Source organism: Megascapheus bottae, chromosome 3 (genome assembly GCF_031878675.1).
Source record: "Megascapheus bottae isolate mThoBot1 chromosome 3, mThoBot2.hap1, whole genome shotgun sequence".
In the NCBI taxonomy this organism is placed as follows: Eukaryota; Metazoa; Chordata; class Mammalia; order Rodentia; family Geomyidae; genus Megascapheus; species Megascapheus bottae.
The window spans coordinates 6,575,739-6,598,114 of record NC_143511.1 but is presented as its reverse complement, the minus strand read 5'-3'; the positions used below and the strand labels follow the sequence as shown (position 1 = coordinate 6,598,114).

Below are 22,376 nucleotides of genomic sequence, written 5' to 3'. Positions count from 1 at the left end.
GCCATAATGAAGTATTGAGGAGGATGTGGGGAACTCATGCATAGTTACCAGATGACTTGGTATTTCCATTCCAAGAGAAATGAAACTGCATCTCCACCCCAAAACATGAACACAGGGATTAACCTTGAAAATATTTTGTTAAGTACAGGAAGCCAGTCTTCAGTGATGGTGTATTCTATGATTTTACTTGTTGAACGTCGGGAGGGTTGGAATGTGGGCCAGGTAGGGGAGGTGAAGGAGGAGTAACGAGTAATCATCACTCCTTGTTCTAGAACCAAAGCAAATGTTCTAAAATTAGACTGTGTCGATGGTTACATAACTCGGTGAGATACTAAAACCCAATGAATTATACAACTCAGAACATTGCTTAAAATATCTGTGATAGTTCCCTCTGCCTACAGAATGGAGCCTGTGGGCTTTTTACCTCATGCCCAGGTCCATCCTTATCCATTCTTCCTCCCCCTCATTTCCAGTCTGCCTCTGTGTGTGAGTGTGTGTGTCCTGGGGCTTGAACTCAGGGCCTGGGCATTGTCCTTGGACACATTTTTTTTTTTTTTTTTTTTTTTTGCTCAAGGCTAGTGCTCTGCCACTTGAACTACAGCACTGTGCACCGCCTCTGGCTTTTTTGAGTATATGGCCATACTCAGAATTGAACATAGGGTTTTATGCATGCGAGGCAAGCATTCTGCCACTAGGCTATGCTCCTAGCTCTCCAGTCTGCTCCATCTCCAGAGAATCTTTTGCCATTCTCAGATTGTCTTTAGATTCTGTCTTTAGAGAACTCCTACTCATCCATCAAACCCAGCTCTCATGTCACTCCCATCTTTGGTTTTCTGCCTACTCAATAAGGTTTAATTGTTTTCATGTCACCTTTTAGAAGTATATTGATCATAGCACTTAACTATAGTAATTCACACATATTTGGGTGTCTTTATCCTGAAAGGGGATATGCCTGCCCTCTAGTCAGTGGTTAAAGTTTAATTCAGTTGAAGTTCTCTAGACACTAGGTGGGAGATGGCTCTAATGAGTGGCTTTTTAGGTTTAGGATCCTGAGACTGAGGAGAGAAAGAAAAACCAAAGTAAGTGATTGCTTCATTAAGGAGGCTCTTTGTTGTTTGTGACCTGTTTCAAGTAGTCCTTTTCTGTGAGAACAAGGCAGTGTGTTGCTTAGCTAATTTCTTCTTCAGTCACAAAGTGTTGGGACATAGGTCCCTGTATGTGTCTGTGCTGGATGTATGAATTGAGATTCCAAGGGACATGACGGGAAACCTGTTGTAAATGGACTGTTAGCATGCTGCATGCCAGTGGCAGACAAAGTTAAAGCTGACAGAGTTAAAGCTGCTGATTGGCCTGCAGAAAAATCCACCTCCTCGTTTAATAGGTGCTCAGTAAACACACAAGAAAGGAATGCAAAAAAGATGGGATGAGTTCCTTAAACAACTCAAAAGTCACTTTATCCACGTCGCATTCTCATTGCACCAGCACCAGCTCAGCTCAGATGAACCATACTGGAATGCCCTTCCTCATTTCTGTTTTCTTACAAGAAGACACCTCTGGTGGAGATGGCTGGCCGCTGTCAACCCCACTGTTTTAGCCCAGCATGGGCTAAATCTGTTCTTTCCTTTTTACTTAGGTATCCTCTGGAAGCCCTACTTTCATCTCTAATTCTCCCTCTTCTGTCAAGAGTGTGGTAGTTCATAACTACTCACGATCTGAGTTCATAGCTACTCATCATCTGAGGATCATGGTTCAAAAAACCTGCCTGGATATGAGTTCAGGAGATACTTATAAGGCTTTTATCTTCAGTTCACCAGCAAAAAGCCGTAGTGGGGCTGTAGCTCAAGTGGTAGAACACCAGCTTTGAGTGAAACAGATAGTGACTAGGCACTGGGTTCAAGCTCTAGTAGTGACACAAAGAGATAGAAAGAGAGAGACAGAGAGAGAGATAGAGTGACCTCTGTTCATGAGTTGTAGCCATCTTAGCTTTCTCTGTCTTTTAAAATTATGCCTTCCCCCCCGCCCCTTCTGTCTTCCTTGCTACTACATCTACAAGCCAAGGTCAAGGATGCTACTGCTCTACACCCATTGACTTTGCACCTCTCCACATCTTGGGGTGGCTAAGGAAGAAGGAGGGCCACATAGCCCTGCAGAGTCTGTGCCCCCCATCTGATGAGCCAGTGGTCTTTTATCCTGGGATTCCAGCTCATTAACAATAATCAGCAGCTTTCCTTTGATCCCTTTTCACTGGATTGACAGAATTAAAGCCAGTGGAGGAGGAGGAGGAGTCACAGTTCTGGGCTCCTCTTGGATAATAGCCTCCCCTTGTTTCCATCTAGACGAGACACATTGATTTTGGAGTAAACCACCTATGACTAGCCCGGCTTGGTTTACTGCCCACTGGCCTTTTATTCTAGTGCCAGTTATAACTACCCAGCCTAAAGAGATGTCTGGCTGCTCCAGCTTTCCATTTGCCCCACTTTTGATTGGTTTAATTATTCATCTGGGTCTCCAAAGCTTGGGCTGAAGCCATTTAAAGTAAAAGCAGGCCTGGCATCTGCTGTGGTTGTTCTGGTTGTTGTATTTCTTCTTCCCCTTGGCAGAGTAGTACTTTCTTATGTTCAAAAAATCTGCATGAACCAGGGACCACCTGTAGCTCACACCTGTAATTCAGGAGTTTGAGATCTGAGGAGCAACGTTCGAAGCCAAGCCTGGGTAGGGAAATTTATGAGATTCTTATTTCCTGCAATCACCAAAAAGTTGGAAATGAAGCTGTGACTCAAGTGGTAGAGTACCTGCCTTGAGTGAAAAAGCTCAGGGATGGTGCCCAGGCCTTGAGTTCAAACCCCAATACCAGCAAATAAATACTGCTTGGAACAAGCGAAAGATGCATCCATAATTTGTCCTTGAGCTCCTTTTCTACCTATCCTTTCCCACACCACAGAACCTAAGGAACGCTCCCCTCCCGGTTTCTCCCATTGGTTAGAATCACTGTGACCATCTGGACATGGTGATCTTTAAGGTCGAACTTGAAGGACCCCATCCTGTAGCACATTCATGGAAGCCCAGTAGACAGGCTCACCCACTCAGCTCAAGAATGGCCATCGGAGACAGTCATGTTTTTCCTATTAAGCTTCCTACCTCCATCAACTAGTTAAGTAAGAGTCCATTCTTTCTTGGGGCCAGCCGTAGCCAGCATTTCTGTATTGGGTTGCCTTTTTAAACCGAAGTTCCTTATTGTTGGCCTAACTTCCCTCCCCTCCCTTCTGCTCCCCTCGTTCTTCCCCATCTCCACTTCTCTTCCCTTCTCTCTTCCCTTTCCCTCTCCTTTTCTCTCTCCACCCTTCCTCCCACTCTCTCCCCGTCCTCTCATCTCCCTCCTTCCCTTTTTCCCCCTTTCCATATCTGCCTCTTTTTCTCTTTTGTGCTGATCATCAGACCAAAGGCTTCTGTGGGCCCCATATACTACCACCGACCAATGTGACATTTTCTGAAGATTCTTTAGACTTTACATTTCTCTTAAAATGTAAAGTGCAAAACTGTCTGCAGTCTTTGGAGGGTGATAGAGTGGCCCAGCCTGAAACCTCATGCTTCAAGGCCTCTAAATCCATACTACATCCATTCAGGTTTTAAATCTCAAGTGACTTAGCTAAGGGTCCAGGGGCCCTGTCTTGCATGCTGGCATTGGTTTGTTGGTTTGTTTTCTCTCATCTGAATTTGTTCATTGTTTCATCTGAAGTGGATATTTTGGACCCTGCCTTACCTCCTGAGGTTAGGGTGACCCTAGATCTAAGATTCTTCAACCTGAGATTCCTTCCTCGTGCATCAGGGAATCAGGCCCTTTTCTCCTCCCCACACCCTCTACTCTTTTTTGGGTGCAGATCCTAAGGCTTGAACTCAGGGCCTCTTACCCTGTTTGGTATTTTTGCTCAAAGCAGTTATTTTTAAGTGATTAATTGCAGATAAACATCTTTCAAATTTGTCTGCCAGGGCTGCCTTCAAACCGAGATACTCAGATCTCATCCTCCTGAGTAAATAGGATTACAGGTGTGAGCCACCAGTGCCTAGTTGAAAGCCCTTTCTGGAACCTCTCCAAAATATCCTTTGGTGTTGTGGAAATGACTCAAGGACACCGAGCTGGCCTGCAAAGGTTTTCCTTTTTACTAGTTTGTGCTCTTTTCCTCTTTGCTCTCCATTACCTTTATTTCTTTGAGCTTGAAGCCGATGTTGACATAGTCTGATTTGGATATTTTTATGTTACATCCCCCATTTCTCTCTCTTTCCCAATTTTCTACAGAAATGAAAATGAGCAAGAAGTCAAGGCCAGGGGAGAGAGGCCCCTGGTTTATGTGAATCTATTGTAAGTGTGACACTTACCCACACACAACCTCCTCCAGGGTGTGATGTATCACACACCTGAATGGCAGACTTGGATACTTCATAGAACAACCATCATGCCTTCCTCCTTGGAGACTTGTCTTGCACAGATCATATTTGTGACCCCAAAGAATATTTTCCAGGTTGACAGTCCTTTTGATCTGTTTTACAGGTAAAGGGAAGGTAGATTCAGTTCCCTGAAAGAGGAAGAAAAGTAAAAGCAGTTCAAGATTTGATTTTTTTTAAAATAAATGCCTCATGATATCGCACGTTTTTAAAATTTCTTCATTATTATTGTTGTTTATGTGGTACTGAGGAATCAAACCCAGGGCTTCATGCATGATAGTCAAGCACTGTACTACTAAGCCATATTCCCAATCCTTGCATTTACGTTTTTGTTTTTTGCCAGTGTCGGGCTTGAGCTCAGGCCTTGAGCCCTGTCCTTGAACTTTCTCAAGGCTAGAGCTCTACCACTTGAGCCTCAGCACCACTTTCGGCTTTTTGCTATGTATGTGGTACCAAGGAATCGAACCTGGGTCTTTGTGCATGCTAGGCAAGCACTCTACTACTAGGCCAAACTCCTGGTTCCCCCTTGCATATACTTTTGCAAGTAGCTCACATCTGTAGTCCTAACTACTCAGGAGTGTGAGATCTGAGGTTGGAGAATTAAAATAGCTGAAGCAGGAAAGTCCATGACTCATGTCAAATTAACCTGCAAAAAGCTGGAATGGAGGTGTGGCTCTTATATTAGAGTTCCAGCCTTGAACAACAAAGCTAAGCAAGGGTAAGCACCCAGGCCTTGAATTCAAGCTCTAGTACTGTGCAAATATAAATAAGCAAATAAACATGTATGTATATATGTGTATATATACACATGTGTGTATGTATGTGTATTTATGGTCTAGCTGAGAACTGTGGCTTTGAGAATTTGCCTCTGTACACTGCCACTTGATCATTTGCCTTTGAATATGATCTTGCCATCATTTAAGTTGGAGGTTGGGTTTATCCTTTCACGGAACCACTGGGACTTGAATGCACAGGCATTGACTGCTGTGACAACAGCTGTGACCAACTTTTTTCTTTTTCTTTTTTCTTTTTTTTGCCAGTCCTGGGCTTGAGCTCAGGGCCTGAGCACTGTCCCTGGATTTTCTCAAGGCTAGGGCTCTACCACTTGAAGCCACAGCATCACTTCCGGCTTTTTGCTATGTATGTGGTACTGAGGAATCGAACCCGGGCCTTCGTGCATGCTAGGCAAGCACTCTACCACTAGGCCAAACTCCTGGCCCTTACTGTGACCAACTCTTAACTCAGTCATGTGGCCTGCTGGTACTGATAAATCAGGATGCATTTTTCTTCTCTCCCATCTGGTACTCTATCTCCTTCTTAGCTGCTGAAAGAAAGTCATGATTCTGCTTTTGCATTCATGAATGAAAGTAGTCTCTTTAAAACCTGCATTTTCAGCCAAACTAGGTTGCTCACACCTGTAATCCTAGCTATTCAGGAGACTGAGATCTGAGGATCACGGTTCAAAGCCAGCCGGGGCACTAAAAGTCCGTGCGACTCTTATCGCTCCAATTAACCACCAGAAAACCAGAAGTGGCCCTGTGGCTCAAGGGGTAGGGCGGTAACCTTGAGCTGAAGAGTTCAGGGACACACCCAGGCCCAGAGTTCAAGCCCCACAACCAAAAAAAAAAACAAAAAACAAAAAACAAAACAAAAAAACCAAAACCCAAAAACTTCATTTTCCCACAGAGGCCACACTTGAATACGGCTTCATAGATTAGTACCTTTGTGACCATAGAAGACACAATTCTTAAGGTCAAGGATCTTATGAAGATCACAAATTATTTGCCAGTTGTGGAGTGTGTGTGTTTGTGTGTGTGTATGTGTGTGTGTGTGTGTGTGTGTGTGTGTGTGTGTGCGCGCGCGCGCGCGCGCGCGCGCATGTGTGATCTTCCTAGCTAGGTCTAATAGCTTCACATATAATACTGGCTACTCAGGAATTTGGGGGTCTTTGTTCTGGACCAGCCTAGGTCAAAGACTTCTTTGAAGAAGCCATGCATGGTAGAATATGATTGTTCTTCAAATTATGACAGGAAGAATAAAATAAGAAGATCGTGATCCAGACTTGGACCTAGGCAAAATCTGAGCCTCTGTCTCAAAATAACCAGTGCAACAAAGGGTTGGAGGTGTATCTTTAGAGGAGAGCACCACCTAGCAAGCTGAAGGACCTGAGTGCAAACCTCAGTATGGTGGGGGGGGAGGGGAATTTAATAGCTTTCTGTTTGTCTTGCTCTACTTGCAATACTTGGGTTTAGTCCCCAGGCATGTAGTAGTAGCCCAGAAGTGTGTGTGTGTGTGTGTGTGTGTGTGAGAGAGAGAGAGAGAGAGAGAGAGAGAGAGAGAGAGAGAGAGAGAGAGAGAGAGAGAGAGAGAGAGAGAGAGAGAGACAGAGAGAGTCACTAACAACATTGTCCTCCTGGAATCTCTTATTTTCAGTAGTTGTAGTAAAGGGTTTCAATTCAACAGTTTATAAGTATAATGCATATTGATCAACGTCACCCCTTCATTCCCCTCCATCTGTGCTAACCCCACCCATCCTCTTAAGTTACTTCATCGAGTTACAGTCTCATGAAAATTTTTCGACATGGAAAAGGAAGTTATTTTGACAGGGAACAAGCCATTGTATCACCGAGTGAAAGTTAGGTGGTGTACCACGTGCTAATACATTCTTTTCTCATCTCATTTAATGAGGAAGTCAGGAACTCCAGCCTCTTTCAAAAGCTTAGCCTGAAGCACAAAACCTCTAGATAATGGGTCACATTTTCCCCTGTCCCTGGAGAGAAGCTCACACAGCTTCATTTTTTTTTTTTCTGAATAATCACCAAGCATTTCCTTTGTATCAGACACTGAACTAAGCACATTGTATACATCAAGTTATTTAATCCCTCAAAAACACCTAACCAGAGAGTGTTCTGAGCTTCTGTTAATGCTTCATGATTTAACATGGCAACCACCATTGATTGAGATGGAGACCTTGCAGTTTGACTGGGGCTCACAGCCCCAGGGACAATGTACCTGTCCCCTTTGCATGCCCAGTTAGGGCAGCTGTCTGATAGCCTCACACATAACTGGCGCTATACAGCGGTGTTCCCAAGAAAGGAGTTTAACCAAGGCATTAAAGACTTGACTCAGTGCTATGATCAAGTACTTGACAGAAACAACTGGAACGATTAGTTTTAAAAGATTTCAGAGGGTTCAATCCCTGGCTGATTTGCTCCATTTACTTGGGCAGAGCATTACAGCTGCTGGAATGTGACCAAATCGAGCAGTTCATCTCATGGCTGCCAGGAAGCCAGCCACTAGGATCAGTAAATCACCAGGACCCACCCCCACCCCCACAGTCACCTACTTCCTCCAGGAAGACCCACCTTCTAGTTTTCAAAACCATCCAGAATAGCATCACTAGCAAGTGACCAAGGCCTAAGCACACGGAGGGGACATGTCACATTGAAGACACAACAGGGATCCCTCCTGAGAGCCTCCTCTCCCCACAGGTAGTAGGATAGTGGGCTGACCTGTCAGCTGGGATTGAGACAGAAATGATGGCCCCGCTTAAAGTGTGCCTTCCCATACAGTCTCTCAAATCTCTCTTGGCATAGCAGCTGGGCTTCCATCACAAGTATTGTGTAAGAGGCCAAGGAAGCCAGCAGGCTCCTAAAGCCTAGCCCTGAATAGTCATTCTACATCACTTTTCTGCTGTTCTCTTGGCCAAGCAGACAGAACCTGTTAGATTCAAGGCAAGGAGAATAAGACTATAGTGGGTAGTGTCAAAGAATTTCAGCTGTCTTTATTCTACTAGAGTCCCCCAAAGGACCATAGAGTCAGCAAGTAGATAGGTCTCTCCTGTGGCACTGCTTTCTTCCAGATGCTATGCAATACTTAAGTTGTCTAGAGCACCTGACTCACCTTAATCCAGGTTTCCGTATCTTTTTCCCTATGACTGAGTGGGCCTAGAATGTGAAAGCCCATCACAATATCACATACCCAGTGGAGGTAATTCTAGAACATCCTTAAATCACTTCCCTTGTATCTGGGCAATTCTGACCAGCTGCAGCTTACAGATTGGCTTAAGTTTTACAACAATCATGCTTGAGAAGTTGACACGTGGGTCAAAGCCTACTACCTGTTCTATATGTAGTCCTCAAGAAAAAAAAATGTTCTTGCATTTTTAAATGGTTAATGAGAAGGAAAAATGGATGTGTGACCTGGTCAAATAGTTGCAACTCTCATTCAGAAAAATTCTGACTTCCATTTTAGAAGCACAGTCAGATCACTGTTACAAGAGTAAAATTCAGGTGCATAGACGACATAATCATTTCTCAACTAGAGCTGCCCATCTGTAAGACCTGCAGCTCTGCAGGTTGAAGGTTGTGACCCTTGTGGATCAGAGGTCTGCTAGTGTTTAAGAAGCTGTTCACCAGAGAAAAGAAGCCTTGGTTTGTATTGTTTGCCTGTTTCCATGGCTTCCATCCTCCCTCAAGGTCCATTCCCAAGTCTTAGTATTGATGTCACTAAGTGTCACAGAGCTGGGGAGAGATGCCTGTCACCTCTTTGGAGCCACAGTTTTCCACTCTGGTAAGTCTAGGGGCTCAGTAGTATGCAATCCCACTCTTAGTTGTTTTCAACAGACATGCTAGGACTTGAAGAAGAAAAATAATACCGTAAAAAGAAAAAGGTAAAATTCTCTCTCCCAACCTCCCAAGCAGCCAATTATTAATATCCACTTGAGTACAGAAATATTAAGTACCTTGCCTTGGAACGCCTGGTTACACACTCCCCCGTTATTTTATTGTTCTCACATTTCACTTAGCCTTAGACTGTGATCCTCTCATCTCTACCTCCCAATAACTGGCTTTACAGGCATGAGCCACCCTACCCAATCCAAATATGGGGTTCTTGTATTCAGCTTGCCAACATTTCCTTCCATGTTTATATCCTAGCTAAAATTCTGTTCAACAGATTGTCATTTTAAGCAAAGCTAAAAGGCATGTGACCAATTGAGAGGAAAACATTTAGAGAATGAGATTCAAAGTTTGATATCTAGAATGTGCAGCAAACAATTAAAATTTTAGTCAGTGACAATCCAATAGGAAAATTGGATGGTGAATGTAAACAGTGGACACCCACTCAAGTATAAGTGCCAGTAAAAATAAAAGATTATCAATCTCATTACTAAGCAAGGAAATGTCTGATCAGATGTAAAGGCTTTTCTAGCCATCAAATTGGCCAAAAGTCAAACTAAGCAACTAACACAAAAATACTGATGGAAGAATCTAAGTTGACACAGCATAATCTTTCATCACACCTACTGTGTTTCCCAGAAATTAGTCATTGGGTGTGTATTTTAGGACCCGAGAAAGCTGTCACATCCTGAGAATAACATGTTTACCAAGAACCATGGCCCTATGAGCTGTGATACTGAAATTTTGGAAACAACATAAAAAGGATACTGGCCAAGGAATAGCTAAATAAACAGAACTATGTACCCAAGTGAAAGGGAGAAAGAAATCTATAACCATGGGCATCACAGTATTAAAGGTTATCAAATTGCAGTTCAGCTCATGCAGTTACATACCATTTGTGGTTCTTAAAATTGCATGCATAATTATCATTCACATGCTATGTACAGAAATGTTCTAGGGCTGGGCATCACATTCATATTATTGTCACCTGTATTACATGCTCTACATACATGATTCACAAAGAGGTGTTTATCCTCCCACATCTCTAAGGCCCACCGTCAACATACCAAATTCCTTTCAGAGAAGCAACCCAGTCCCAAAAGTTCAAACCTCAAAATGCCCATGCATTTAAGATATATCCCACTTTTTTCCCCCCAGTCCTGTGCTTGAGCTTAGGGCCTGAGCACTGTCCTTGGACTTTCTCAAGGCTAGAGCCTTGATCCTCAGCACCACTTCCGAGGAATCGAACCTGGGTCTTCACGTGTGCTAGGCAAGCACTCTACCACTAGGCCAAACTCTCAGCCCAGATATGTCCCACTTTTAACCAGCAGAGTGTATGGTCTTTTGTCATTGCTTGTGCTTTGGGGGAGATTTGAGGGAGGATGGCCTGCACTGAGAAGGAGGATAGGTGATTAGAAGATTCTTTAGATTCTGATTTTGGGGGTTTTGATTTTCATTTTTATTGTTTTTGATGCTGGTACTGGGGGCTTGAAGTTGGGGGCTTTGATCTGATACTTTGCATTTATTATTCAAGTCTTTACCACTTGAGCCTCACCTCCATTTCCAGCTTTTTGCTGGAGCTGTTCATCAGATTTTTGTGCCTGCAATGGCTTTAAACCTTGACCCTAACATCTCAGCCTGTTCATCAGTCAGGATGATAGGCGTGAGCATCTGGTGTCATCTGGTGTCACAGGTGCCTAAGTGCAAGGTCAGGCCCTTCCTCAGGAAGCCCTGTCCAGTGGTGACCAATGCACGAAATAGCATCAGGACCAGCAAACATCTGCTAGGGGTCAATTATGAAAGACTGTCCTCTCTGTAGGCTCTAAGTCACTATGGCAACTATTCAACTGTGCCAATATCATGTGAGAGCAACCACACACACAGCATGTAAATAACTAGGTAGGCCTGTTCTAATAAAACTTTGTAACAGAAATAGGCAGCAACCTGAATTTGGCTGGTGGGGAGAAATTTGCCAACTAGGTATGGTTCTCAGGGGATGGTTCTGTGTCTAAAGCTCCTTGTTGGTGGTATTGTTGCTGACCTTAAGCCTCAACACAGCTTGCCTCATCCTGACTCCTCCTGTTCTCTTCTCCTTCCCAATCTCTGTTATAAAGTCATTTCTCAACACACACCTGCACACATTTCTCCAGTTCAGTGTCCACCTCCTGCTAACACGGATCTATTCCCACAAAGCGTGGGGGTAGATGAGTAGAATGTCTACCATGATGTTTTCTTTTTTGGGGGGGATGGGGGGGCAAGTCCTGGGCTTGAACTCAGGGCCTGAGCACTGTTCTTGGGCTTTCCTCAAGGCTAGTGCTCTACCACTTGAGCCACAGCACCACTTCTGGTTTTTTTCTATGTATGTGGTACTGAGAAATCGAACCCGGGTCTTTGTGCATGCTAGGCAAGCACTCTACCACTAGGCCAAACTCTCAGCCCACAGGGTCTGTTTCCTTAACCTCAGCCAACAGAAACCAAGTTTGCTCTTTCCTAGGATTATTTCATTCCTGTTCATATTTATACAGAGGCCACTCAGCTCCACAGCTTCCAGACTACAGAGTAAGAGCTAAGAACAAGATGGAAGGTCTCGAGTTAGGGACCAGAACCACAAAGTGGCAATGCCCAGTCAAGACTGGGAGAAAAAGGTTCTGGTTGGCCTTCTCATTTTCTTCATCTCCCTGGCTTTGCTTCACATCTCATGTTGTTATTGATGTGGTTTGTATGGTGGCTTGTCCTGGGATCTCGTTGTTTAAATAAGCATCAGGATGATTAGGCGAACCTTGATCTTACAGTGCCAGGATGTGTCCCTGATGCTCTGAAAGCCCTCTGCATATTTTCCTCCCCCTTTCCTTCCTACCTACAACTGTACTTACCCTGCATATATACTTCATTCGTACACATATTCTCATCTCTTTCCTTTGGCATGTGTACTCACCTCTTTCCTTCCTACATACATATCGAGTCTCTTTTGTTCCCGTGTATTCCCTCCTCTATCCCCCCTACATACACTCCTCTTCCTTCTTCACATACACTCATTCTTTCTCCCCTCTTCCTCTTTCCTCTCTATATACTCACCCTTCACTTCATGTCCTCATTTTCCTTTAGGACAATGCAGGCAGGCAGATGTTTGGGATGTAAACTTGAGCTTATAAAATCTGTCATTAGCCAAAAGAGTTGAAAGGAGATTATTTCAGTAGAGGTTTGGAAAGAGGATAAGCAATGGCATGATCATATCTTCCCTATTCAAGCCTTCACATCTAAGAAGGTAGACAGTGACTTGACTTTTCTCCACACCACTACTTGCATGTCATGTTGAGACCCACAACTCAAATGCTCATGGAGTTGTTGTGGAGCAAATTTTAATAAGGAAATCAGTTAGAACCTCACCACTTCTGCTTTTGGTTACAATTCTGTTTTGCTTAAAAGAAAGAAAGTTGATGGAAGCAGAGATGAGTAATCTGTGCTGGAGATTTCAGAGCAAGTTTAATGCCTTTATTGGCTCCTTACCAACTACCCACTGAGTTGTCATCTCAAGGCCACTGTGATAACCTATTTTAGCATGATTATATTTTCTTTTTTAAATTTTGGTCCGTTGTGGGGCTTGGACTCTGGGCTTGGGCACTGTCCCTGAGCTCTTAAGCTCAAGGCTACCACCCTACCCCAGGGCCTGGGTGTTGTCTGTTGTCCCTAAGCGTTGTCCCTGAGCACTACCCGCCCCCCTGCCAGCCACAGCGCCACTCTGGTGGTTAAGTGGAAATAAGAGTGTCACGGACTTTAGTGCCTGGGCTGGCTTTGAACCTCAGTTCTCAAATCTCAGCCTCCTGAGTAGCTAGGGTGTTGATGGCTCATGCTTAGCATCCTGTAGGAGGATAAGATCTGGAAGATTGTGGTTCTGAGCCAGCTTAGGCAGAAAGTGTGCAAGACTCCATCGCCCTATAGTCCCTGGAGAAGTGGCTAAAGTGGTAGAGTAAAAGCCCCTGAGTTCAAAAAAAAAAAAAAAAGAAAGAAAGAAAGAAAGAAAAAAAAAGACTATCATGAATTATTAAGGTCCTAGGTTTTCAAAATTCAGCATTACTTATATGTATATTGTACCAAGGAAACAGGGAGCTACAATCCAACTCACATGTGGAACTTTCCACAGGCTGCCAACAAAATATGATAACACGACTCCAGAAAACGAGGAAGAAATGAAAGGGGAAGTAATTAATTCATTTGAATGTTTTTCTTTCTATCTCTGGCAGTGCCAATTTAACTCAAGGTCTTATGCTTGCTAGGCAGAGTTTTAAGCACTTGATTGATCTACACCCTAGTTCCATGATTTTTTTTAAATAGGATATTATATTTTTGCCCAAGTCCAGCCTGGAACCACAATCCTCACATGCAAAGATATCTAGCTAATGGGGTAAAATATGGGTCTTGCTAACTTTTTAATCTAGGCTGGCCTCAGCCATGATCTTTCCAATCTGTGCCTCATATATATCTCGGATTACAGACACAAACTACTGCATTCAGCCTAAAATTTTCTAAGTTGTGCTTCTAGAATCTTCTGTAAATGAGTGGCTTATTTGCACCCTATTAGACAACTATTTTTAATGTAGGTCAGGAGAAATGGGATAAGAAAAGTGTATCAGGTTCTGTCCTCAAGGCATAAGTAATTTGTCCAAGCATTTTAAGATGATTTCTCCTTTAGACATAACTTAGTGTCCCCAGGTGAAGGAAAGTCGTGGTACTTTGAAAGTAATTGTAAATAAACTAAAATGTAACATTCCGGGCTCTCTTTGGGGGTTCTCTGCTGAGCTACTCCAGCATTGGGGACAGCAGATCCTTCATTGAAGGGGACCAAGAGGAGGAGTATATATGTAGAAAACTAAATGCAGCTCAGAACCATGCCCCAGAAAATCCTGCCAACCCTTTCACAACCTGGAAAATGTTGAAAGCAACCATTCCTATTTTTGTTTTTTATTAAATCTTGCACAAAAAAACCCCCCAGGATTAGTATACGTGTAGGAAGGAAGGTGAGTATATAATAAATATATTATATATACTATATAATATAATATATGGTATTATGCATAATATACTATATAATTCAATATTTATGTTTCTAAATTATAATATTTATACTATATACTATATATACTATTATATAACATTTTTATATTATATATATATATATAAAGAGGAGGAATAGAGAGAGAGAGAAAGAGAGAGGAAACAGGACGAGTACATAGATAGGGAGGAAGGAGAATGAGTAAATATGTATGGAGTAAGCAGGACGGGTAGATACAGTGGGCTTTCAGAGCTCCAGTGACAGTTCCTGGACCTGAGGGATTGGTGCTCTCTATAATCTTTCTGATGCTTAACTAAGTAATTAGCTCGTTCAGTGCAGTTTGGGATAGTATCACTTAGGTCTTCATGTGAGCTTCAAGGGGAAGGATGGGGAGGACCACTCCAGAGGTGGCAAAAGTCATCTCTGCAGTATCCTAGTGGCCCAGAGCAGTCACAGGGTTTGCCCACATCCTAGAGGACAGCCATGGATGCATCATCTTGGGTGAGAATGGGAAGATCTCAAAGCAGAAGAGTCCAGGGATGAGATACCATTATACCATCCTTGGGAAATACAGAGCACCACAGTGCTCAGGGCTGGATCACAGCTGATCCAGGACACAAGGACTGTTTTGTGTACTTTTCTCTCCATTTCAGTCACTGACACCATCAGAGTGGCTTAAAGTGATCATGGGAATAGGATGCTTTAAGAATGGGCTTTGCCCCACCCCAACCTCACCGAGCCTGTTGCTACACATTCCAGCATACCACTGCGGCTATAGTTTGAATCCACATAGGAAAAGAGCAATATTTGCCATGTACCAAGGACATCTATATGTCCTGGTACCCAGGACAGCTCTATAAGCTGTCATTCTGCTCCTTTATTTTCTAGTAACCGGACCTGAATGGCAGCCAGAGAGGCTGAGTGGCTGGCAGGTTGTCACAGCATCTCTTCATTATGGCCATCTTGCCCCACAGAGGAGGGAGGCCGAGGGATAAAGCGGTCCTGATATGAAGAAATAGTATAGCAGTGAGATGGAGCACCACCATAAAGGGGCAGAGTTAGCTGTCAGAGGTTGCAGGATGGCCAAGGGCTATTAGGAAGTATGATGGTAAAGTTTCTAGAAAGATCATGGGAATGGTCCCATTCATAGCCATGTAGGTGCTTTGAAGATCAGCTCTACCTCCAATCATCCATAACCCACTGTTCCTCAAGGACAGAAAATGGTGTGCATATCCATGAAAATCCAGTCACTCTGTGGAGTAATGAAGACCATAAACCCTGCAGAAGTCCTCTCCTCACTTTCTCCTTTGCTCCCCTTCTTCCTTTCTATTCACCCCAGAAAGCACAGTGGCTAGCCTGGATGACTGGACCAATTTGAAGAGGAGAGGAGAGCAGAAAGGGCTTTCCCATGGGAGCATCTTTGGGGCTGGGCCCGTATTGTCTCCTTCCAGTGTGGTGACCAGAGTTCCCAGGGTTGGGTTTGTTGGTTTGTTTGTTGCCAGTTCTGGTCTCTCAACTTGGGCACTGCCCCTTAGCTTTTTCAGGGTTGGGTTTGTTGGTTTGTTTGTTGCCAGTTCTGGTCTCTCAACTTGGGCACTGCCCCTTAGCTTTTTCATGCAAGGCTAGCTCTCTACCATATGGGACATGGCTCTGCTTAGGCTTTTTCCTGGTTTATGGGCTTCACACTGGTGCCGAGCCCAGGTTTTGGACTGCAGCTCAACCTTTTGTTAGATTTGAGAGTACTGCGCATTTATCTGTTGTCTTTAGTCCTCAACTGTTTTTGACAAATCTCTCTTTTTTTTTCCCTTTTGTAAATCCTCTTTTATACTTGAAGGATTCCCTATCCTCCTATTTCCCTCTCTCCCACCCTTTCCTTTCCTTTCCTTTCCTTTCCTTTCCTTTCCTTTCCTTTCCTTTCCTTTCCTTTCCTTTCCTTTCCTCTCTCCCTCCTCCTCACTCCCTCCCTCCCTCCCTCTCTCTCTCCCTTCCTTCCCTTCCCTTCCCCTTCCCTTCCCTTCCCTTCCCTTCCCTTCCCTTCCCTTCCCTTCCCTTCCCTTCCCTTCCTTTCCCCTCCCCTCCCCTCCCCTCCCCTCCCCTCCCCTCTCCTTCTCTCCTCTCCCCTCCCCTCCCCTTCTCTCTCTCTCTCTCTTTCTTTTTTTCTTTCTCCCCCAGAGTAATAAAGTGCAGGAGAATGTCCCATTATTAAGTAAGGGAACCTCTGTGGGAGAGGGGAGAGAGAAGGGTTGACTTTGTTTCTCTAGAGCAATGCTGAGTATGCAGAATGGAGAGATGGGTGGAGAGGTGGGTACCCCATTGGTGGAGTCCGTGCTCTCTGCAGGTCTCTTCTGTTCACTGGGCACTCAAGCTACCTACCTGAGCTCAGGGCTTGGGGCATATCCAGAGACAGGGTTCATTCATGCCAGTGCTTCCTGCCTCTTCCAGGCCCAGAGCAGGGTGAATCATAGGGAGGTTGTGGGGAAGGAACATGGAATTAGCACTTGGTTTCTGGGTTTGCAGCTTTTGAGATGCTTGTTTGAAGTACAGTACTGTTCCTCATTCAGTTTGGAAGAGAGGTCCAGAATCTGCATTGCCAAAGCATCTCGATGCAGCCCTGAGGCCAGTGAACATTGGCTTGTGCAAGCTGAGCCAGATTCCTCCTTGGACAGTGGGATATGAAACTTTTCTTTAAGAAAGTGCATTTTACTAGGCACAGGTGGCACATGTGTGTAATCCTAGCTTCTCAGGAGGCTGAGATCTGAGGATCAAGGTTTGAAGCCAGCCCAGATTGGAATGTCTATGAAACTTATCTCTGAGTAGCCAGCAAAACACCTGAAGTGGAGCTATGGCTCAAATGGTAGAATGCGAGCCTTGAGCACAAAAAGTTTAAAAAAAAAGTGAATCTGCTCTTTTGTTATGATTGTTTAATCTCATGAAATATAGAGTCAGTAGGTACAATGTTTATGGAATGCTCTTGCTGAAAAGAAGATAAAGAATGTAGAAGTTTGTTGGGAGCCAGAGTGGAATCAAACTGTACCTTGACTTGCATCAGACGATGGCTATATTGTCTTATTGCTTTCTGGCCCTATTCTATGTAAATGACCTGAGAATTACCATATGAATGTAACACCTGGAGGTTCCCTGGGAGAGGAGGAGGGAAGAAGGGGGAGTGAAAAATAAACCCGGCAGTCTCGGCAGTCTTTGCCTGAACTGCGGACATCCCGGGCCCGGTGTGTCTGTCTCTCTTCTTTTTCTTCCTAGTCCTTGTCCCCTATTTCAGGAACCCCAATCTGCGAACCCTGGTTTGCTGCCGGTTGGCCCCGGCAGAAGTTTTCTGCATAATTGCACTTAATTAGTATGTTGTGAGGTTATGGTTGATAAAAATTAACTTATAAAAACCCTTATTAGAAGTTTCCTGTTATTTGCCATTAATCACCACTGTGGAGATTGTAAGGAAATTTATTCTCTGACCCACCAGATGAGAAGGTATTGATTTTTTTTTTTTTTTTGCCAAGCTTGGGCCTTGAACTCAGGTTCTGAGCACTGTCCTTGGGCTTTCTCTAGAGCTCTACCACTTGAGCCACAGCACCACTTCCAGCTTTTTTCTATGCACGTGGTACCAAGGAATTGATCCTGGGTCCTCGTGCATGCTAGGTAAGCACTCTACCACTAGGCCAAACTCCCAGCCTCATATGTTTTAAAGATATATTGAGGTTTTATTTTTTTTAATCCCTGACAACTTTTCCTTTCTGCTCTGTCACTTCAGTTGTGAACAAGGCACAATAACAAAGTGCAACCATGTGTTTTTAATCACTGATTTGAGCCTTATGCCTGATTTGGCTTATGCCTATAATCCTAGCTACTCAGGAGGCTGAGATCTGTGGATCAAGGATCAAAGCCAACTTGGATAAGAAAGTCCAAGAGACATTTCGTTCTAATTAATAACTAAAAAGCCAGAAGTAGCTCAAGTGTTAAAGATCCAGACTTGAGCTAAAAACCTAAGGGATAGCTCTCAGGCCCTGAGTTCAAGCCCCGATACCAAACACACCCCCCAAATTCTGTGTAGATGCAAATTCTCAGAGAACTCTGACTGCATGCTTCATAGTGTCAGCAGATCTGCAGACAGCTTTCTCATTTGATTCTGAGCAGGTCAGCAGTCTCAGAGATCAGTCATGACTAACCCCCACTCCTGGCTCTGCTGTGCTCAGTGTTGCAGGTGGAGAGCTCTTTGACTTCTTAGCTGAGAAGGAATCATTGACTGAAGAGGAAGCAACAGAGTTTCTCAAGCAAATTCTGAACGGTGTTTACTACCTGCATTCCCTGCAGATTGCCCACTTTGATCTTAAGGTACGTTGCTAAGACCAGAGTAGAGCTAATGCTGACTGCAAACTTTGTGATTTATTTCTTAGAAAAACTGAGACATCCAAAACAGGTACATTTCTTTCCTGTTTGGGCTTCACATAAGGGATTATTACTATAAACCAGCACACATGTTAATCTGCTGGGGTGCCTAACCATTCTGTGGGATAGTGGCTTAAAATGAATAATTGTACACAGGAATTCTGGGAGAAAGTTCAGTGGGGTTTGTTAGCCAGGTCTTCAATCTAGGTGCTCCTCTGAGTAAACCTGGGGTACCCAGAAGCTGGCAGTTTCTATCCTCTGGTGGCCACAGATTGAAGATGACTTCAGTTTTGTTTTCCTGTTGATTGCTACGCTGTGATCTTGACATTAGTTAAACTCAACTTCTAAACTGGTTGACTTGGGTCTTTGTCTACCTTGAGATAAGGTATTATGGGAGATGGCAAGAAGTGTAAGCTACATCCCATCTACCATAGAGCATAGAGGCAGACCACCACCACCCCCCACCCCGAAGGAAAGACACAGGAGCTACAGGAAGTAACAGTGTTAGACTCAAATTTTGACTCAAGGAACTGAGATGAAACATGGCAAAGCTTTAGTCAGATCCATGAATGAAAAACCTGCAAAGAAGGAAAAATTTTTCTCTACACCTCTAGCAAAGCTCGCAAGGACCCATTTTGTATCCTGTCAGTGTTTATGAATTCACGCCGGAAGGTAGCTTGCTGCCTTTCTGCTTCATGTATTTGTTTCTGGTCCTAAGAGCTGGGAAGTCTGAAGAATAAATGTGCACTGGGCAGTTCTCAGCCAGCAAAGGAGGATGGGGAGATGCTGGATACTCTGCACTCCCCAATGCTTTGGTTCCAATGATCTTCAGGCCTCCTCTTTCTTCCCAAGTTTTCCAGCAGGGCTGTAATCTTGCCGCCCTCACCTTGATGCACCATAGCACACAGATTCCTTCCTTCTTTTCCTCCTTCCTCCTTCCCTTCCTCTTTCCCTCCTTCCCTATTACCCTCTCTCCCTTCCTTCCCTCCTTCCTTCTTTCCCTCCCTCTTACCTTCTCTCCCTTCCTTCCCTCCCTCCTTCTTTCCCTCCCTCCCTCTTACCCTCTCTCCTCCCTCCCTCCCTCCCTCCTCTCTCCTTTTTCTTTCCTTCCTCTTTCTTTCTTCCTTTCCTTCATTCTTTCTTCCTATACTAGTGAATGAATTCTGGGACTGGGCTCTTCCTTAGCCTTATTACTCAAGGCTAGTACTCTATCCACTTGAACCACAGCTCCATTTCCAGTTTTCTGCTGATTAACTAAAGATAGGAGTCTCATAGACTTTCCAGGGTAGGCTGTCTTTAAACCTTAATCCTCACATCTTAGCCTCCTGAGTAGCTAGAATTACTGCTGTGAGCCACCAGTATAGGACCTAAATTTTTATTATTTCACACCTACTTCTGTGGGTTCTGTGGGAGCCTAAAACAAAACATTTTTTTTTCCCTACTAGTCTCTTGGAACTCTTTTTCCCCCTACTTTTTAGAAATACGAAGAAACTATTTTGTATTCCTGTGTCAACATCATAAGTTTTTTTTTCTCATTTTCTCTTTTAAGCCTGAGAACATAATGCTTTTGGATAGAAATGTCCCTAAACCTCGAATCAAGATCATTGACTTTGGTTTGGCCCATAAAATTGACTTTGGCAATGAATTCAAAAACATATTTGGGACACCAGAGTTTGTTGGTAAGTTTCTTTGTTCTTTGATCATTTGTGTCTCATAAATATAACACTGACAGAATATAAGATTATTTTCATAGTTCACATTTTTGATTGTTATATGAAGATAAATCTCGTGATTTGCACCCTTCCCAAGCTAAATAATTGTTTATTTCTTCTTAGCTCCTGAAATAGTGAACTATGAACCACTTGGTCTTGAAGCAGATATGTGGTGAGGAACATGTTTTTAATGTTGCTATCTTCCTGATTTATTTTGCTATTCTTCAGACATGTTTTTTGATTTTGTTTTGTTTTTATGTCTAGGAGTATCGGAGTAATAACCTATATTCTGTAAGTACCCAAATCCACAGTCTAATTCATTCTTTTCTTTGAGGCCATATGTTTAATGTGTCATGCTGATTTCATCTACATGCTCAATGAACTGTATTCATTTTATGCCCCTAAAACATACTTAGTTTATGATAGTTAAGTGTTTTCTCCTAATTCAAAATGAATCATTCCAAACTATTCAGTAATTGCTGAAATAAAGTATGTCTGTTTCTCACAGTCCTGGGCTTGAGCTCAGTGCCTGAGCACTGTCCTTGGACTTTCTCAAAGCTAGAGCTCTACCACTTGAGCCTCAGCACCATTTCTGGCTTTTTTCTATATGTGTGGTACCAAGGCATCAAACCCGAGTCTTCGTGCATGCTAGGCAAGCACTCTACCACTAGGCCAAACTCCCGGCCCCTCAGATTAACTTTTTATGTGTTAAATTTTTATACATATTCATTTTTGTGTTTTATTCCAGTACTAGAGCTTGAACTCATGTCCTAGGTGCTGTCCCTTAAGGCTGGCACTCACAAGACTTGACCCATACCTCTGTTTTTGGCCTCATAGACGTTCCTGCCTAGCTCGCTTCAAACTTCTCTCCTCCAATTTCAGCCTCCTGAGTAGCTAAAATTATAGGCATGAGCCACTAGCACCAGGCCAGATTCACTTTTTAAAATGAATCCTTTACATTATGATGGCAATTTGGGCCCTGACAGTTAAATACCTGATGAGATATAAATGCATTTGAATGGGATTGTTCTAGGCTGTCTTTACCAGATTTTATAGGGGGCAAAACTACAGCATAAGGGGAAATCACTGATGTTCTGTACCCCCACTTGTCTCAGTCTTAGCGGAGCCTCCCCATTTCTTGGGGACACTAAGCAAGAAACATTAGCAAATGTGTCTGCTGTCAACTATGAATTCGAAGAAGAGTACTTCAGGAATACCAGTGGTCTAGCCAAAGATTTCATCAGAAGACTGCTGGTCAAGGATCCAAAGTGAGTGTCCACTGTTATACTATGCTCAGCTGTAGCCTTAGGTGGTCTGGGACCAGAACTGCAGTACATGAGAACGCCTTGTTTATGTCAGCTGGGAGGCAAGCCATAGAATGAAGGGCTTCAGAAAATGCACTCTGGGCCTGTACACACTGCACACGTAATGCTTTTGGCTTTTACTCTTCAAGTAGCCTTTAACTGTGTTTTTTCGAGTAACAACAGTCTTTTCCTTTCTCTCCCCTTTCCTCCAAAGGAAGAGAATGACAATTCATGATAGTTTGCAGCATCCCTGGATCAAAGTAAGTTATGACTTGTGGTGCTTAAAAAAATTTATTTTCTAAGTGATTGGTTCAAGGTGTTGTAGAAGTCACTTTTCCTGTGGTACTGCTGCTACAGGGCAGGGGCAGCATGTGAGGTGTACTATTAGTGTCGCAAGTAAGACACACTGACAGATTAGAAAGTATCTTAATGATTGCATTAGAGAGACAAATAAGCTGTTACAGAGCAAGATTGGAGAAGGTCTAGTCCAATCAGCAGCTATATTTTGATTTATTTGGTTGGCAGTGATACAAATAGTATTTTTTAATTTGAATAATTTCTAGGATTTATCATATTTAATATATTTAATCTGGGCTATCAGCATCTCATGAAAAATATGCAGTCCTACTTAAACTGGCCATTTTACACTGTATAGAAAAGAATGCTTCAGCTTTGGACCTGAGGCACATAGCCGTCTCCACCTGTGCTAACATTTGGGTTAAAAAATGGAGTTATTTTCACCTAAAATGGAAAGGACTAAAGCTGGGGACATGTACATTTTCTTTCACTGTAA

At 43.4% G+C, this 22,376-nt stretch overlaps 1 protein-coding gene across 1 annotated transcript in view; it reads left to right on the top strand.

Annotated features, from left to right (window-relative positions):
* Positions 1-22,376, top strand: part of Dapk1 (death associated protein kinase 1) — a 180,167-nt gene that overhangs the window by 105,489 nt on the left and 52,302 nt on the right. The window contains exons 4-9 of the mRNA XM_090329520.1: positions 18,375-18,513; positions 20,117-20,246; positions 20,403-20,451; positions 20,544-20,570; positions 21,395-21,547; positions 21,798-21,843. Coding sequence (XP_090185646.1) covers positions 18,375-18,513; positions 20,117-20,246; positions 20,403-20,451; positions 20,544-20,570; positions 21,395-21,547; positions 21,798-21,843 — 544 coding nt within the window. The remainder of the gene's footprint in view (positions 1-18,374; positions 18,514-20,116; positions 20,247-20,402; positions 20,452-20,543; positions 20,571-21,394; positions 21,548-21,797; positions 21,844-22,376) is intronic.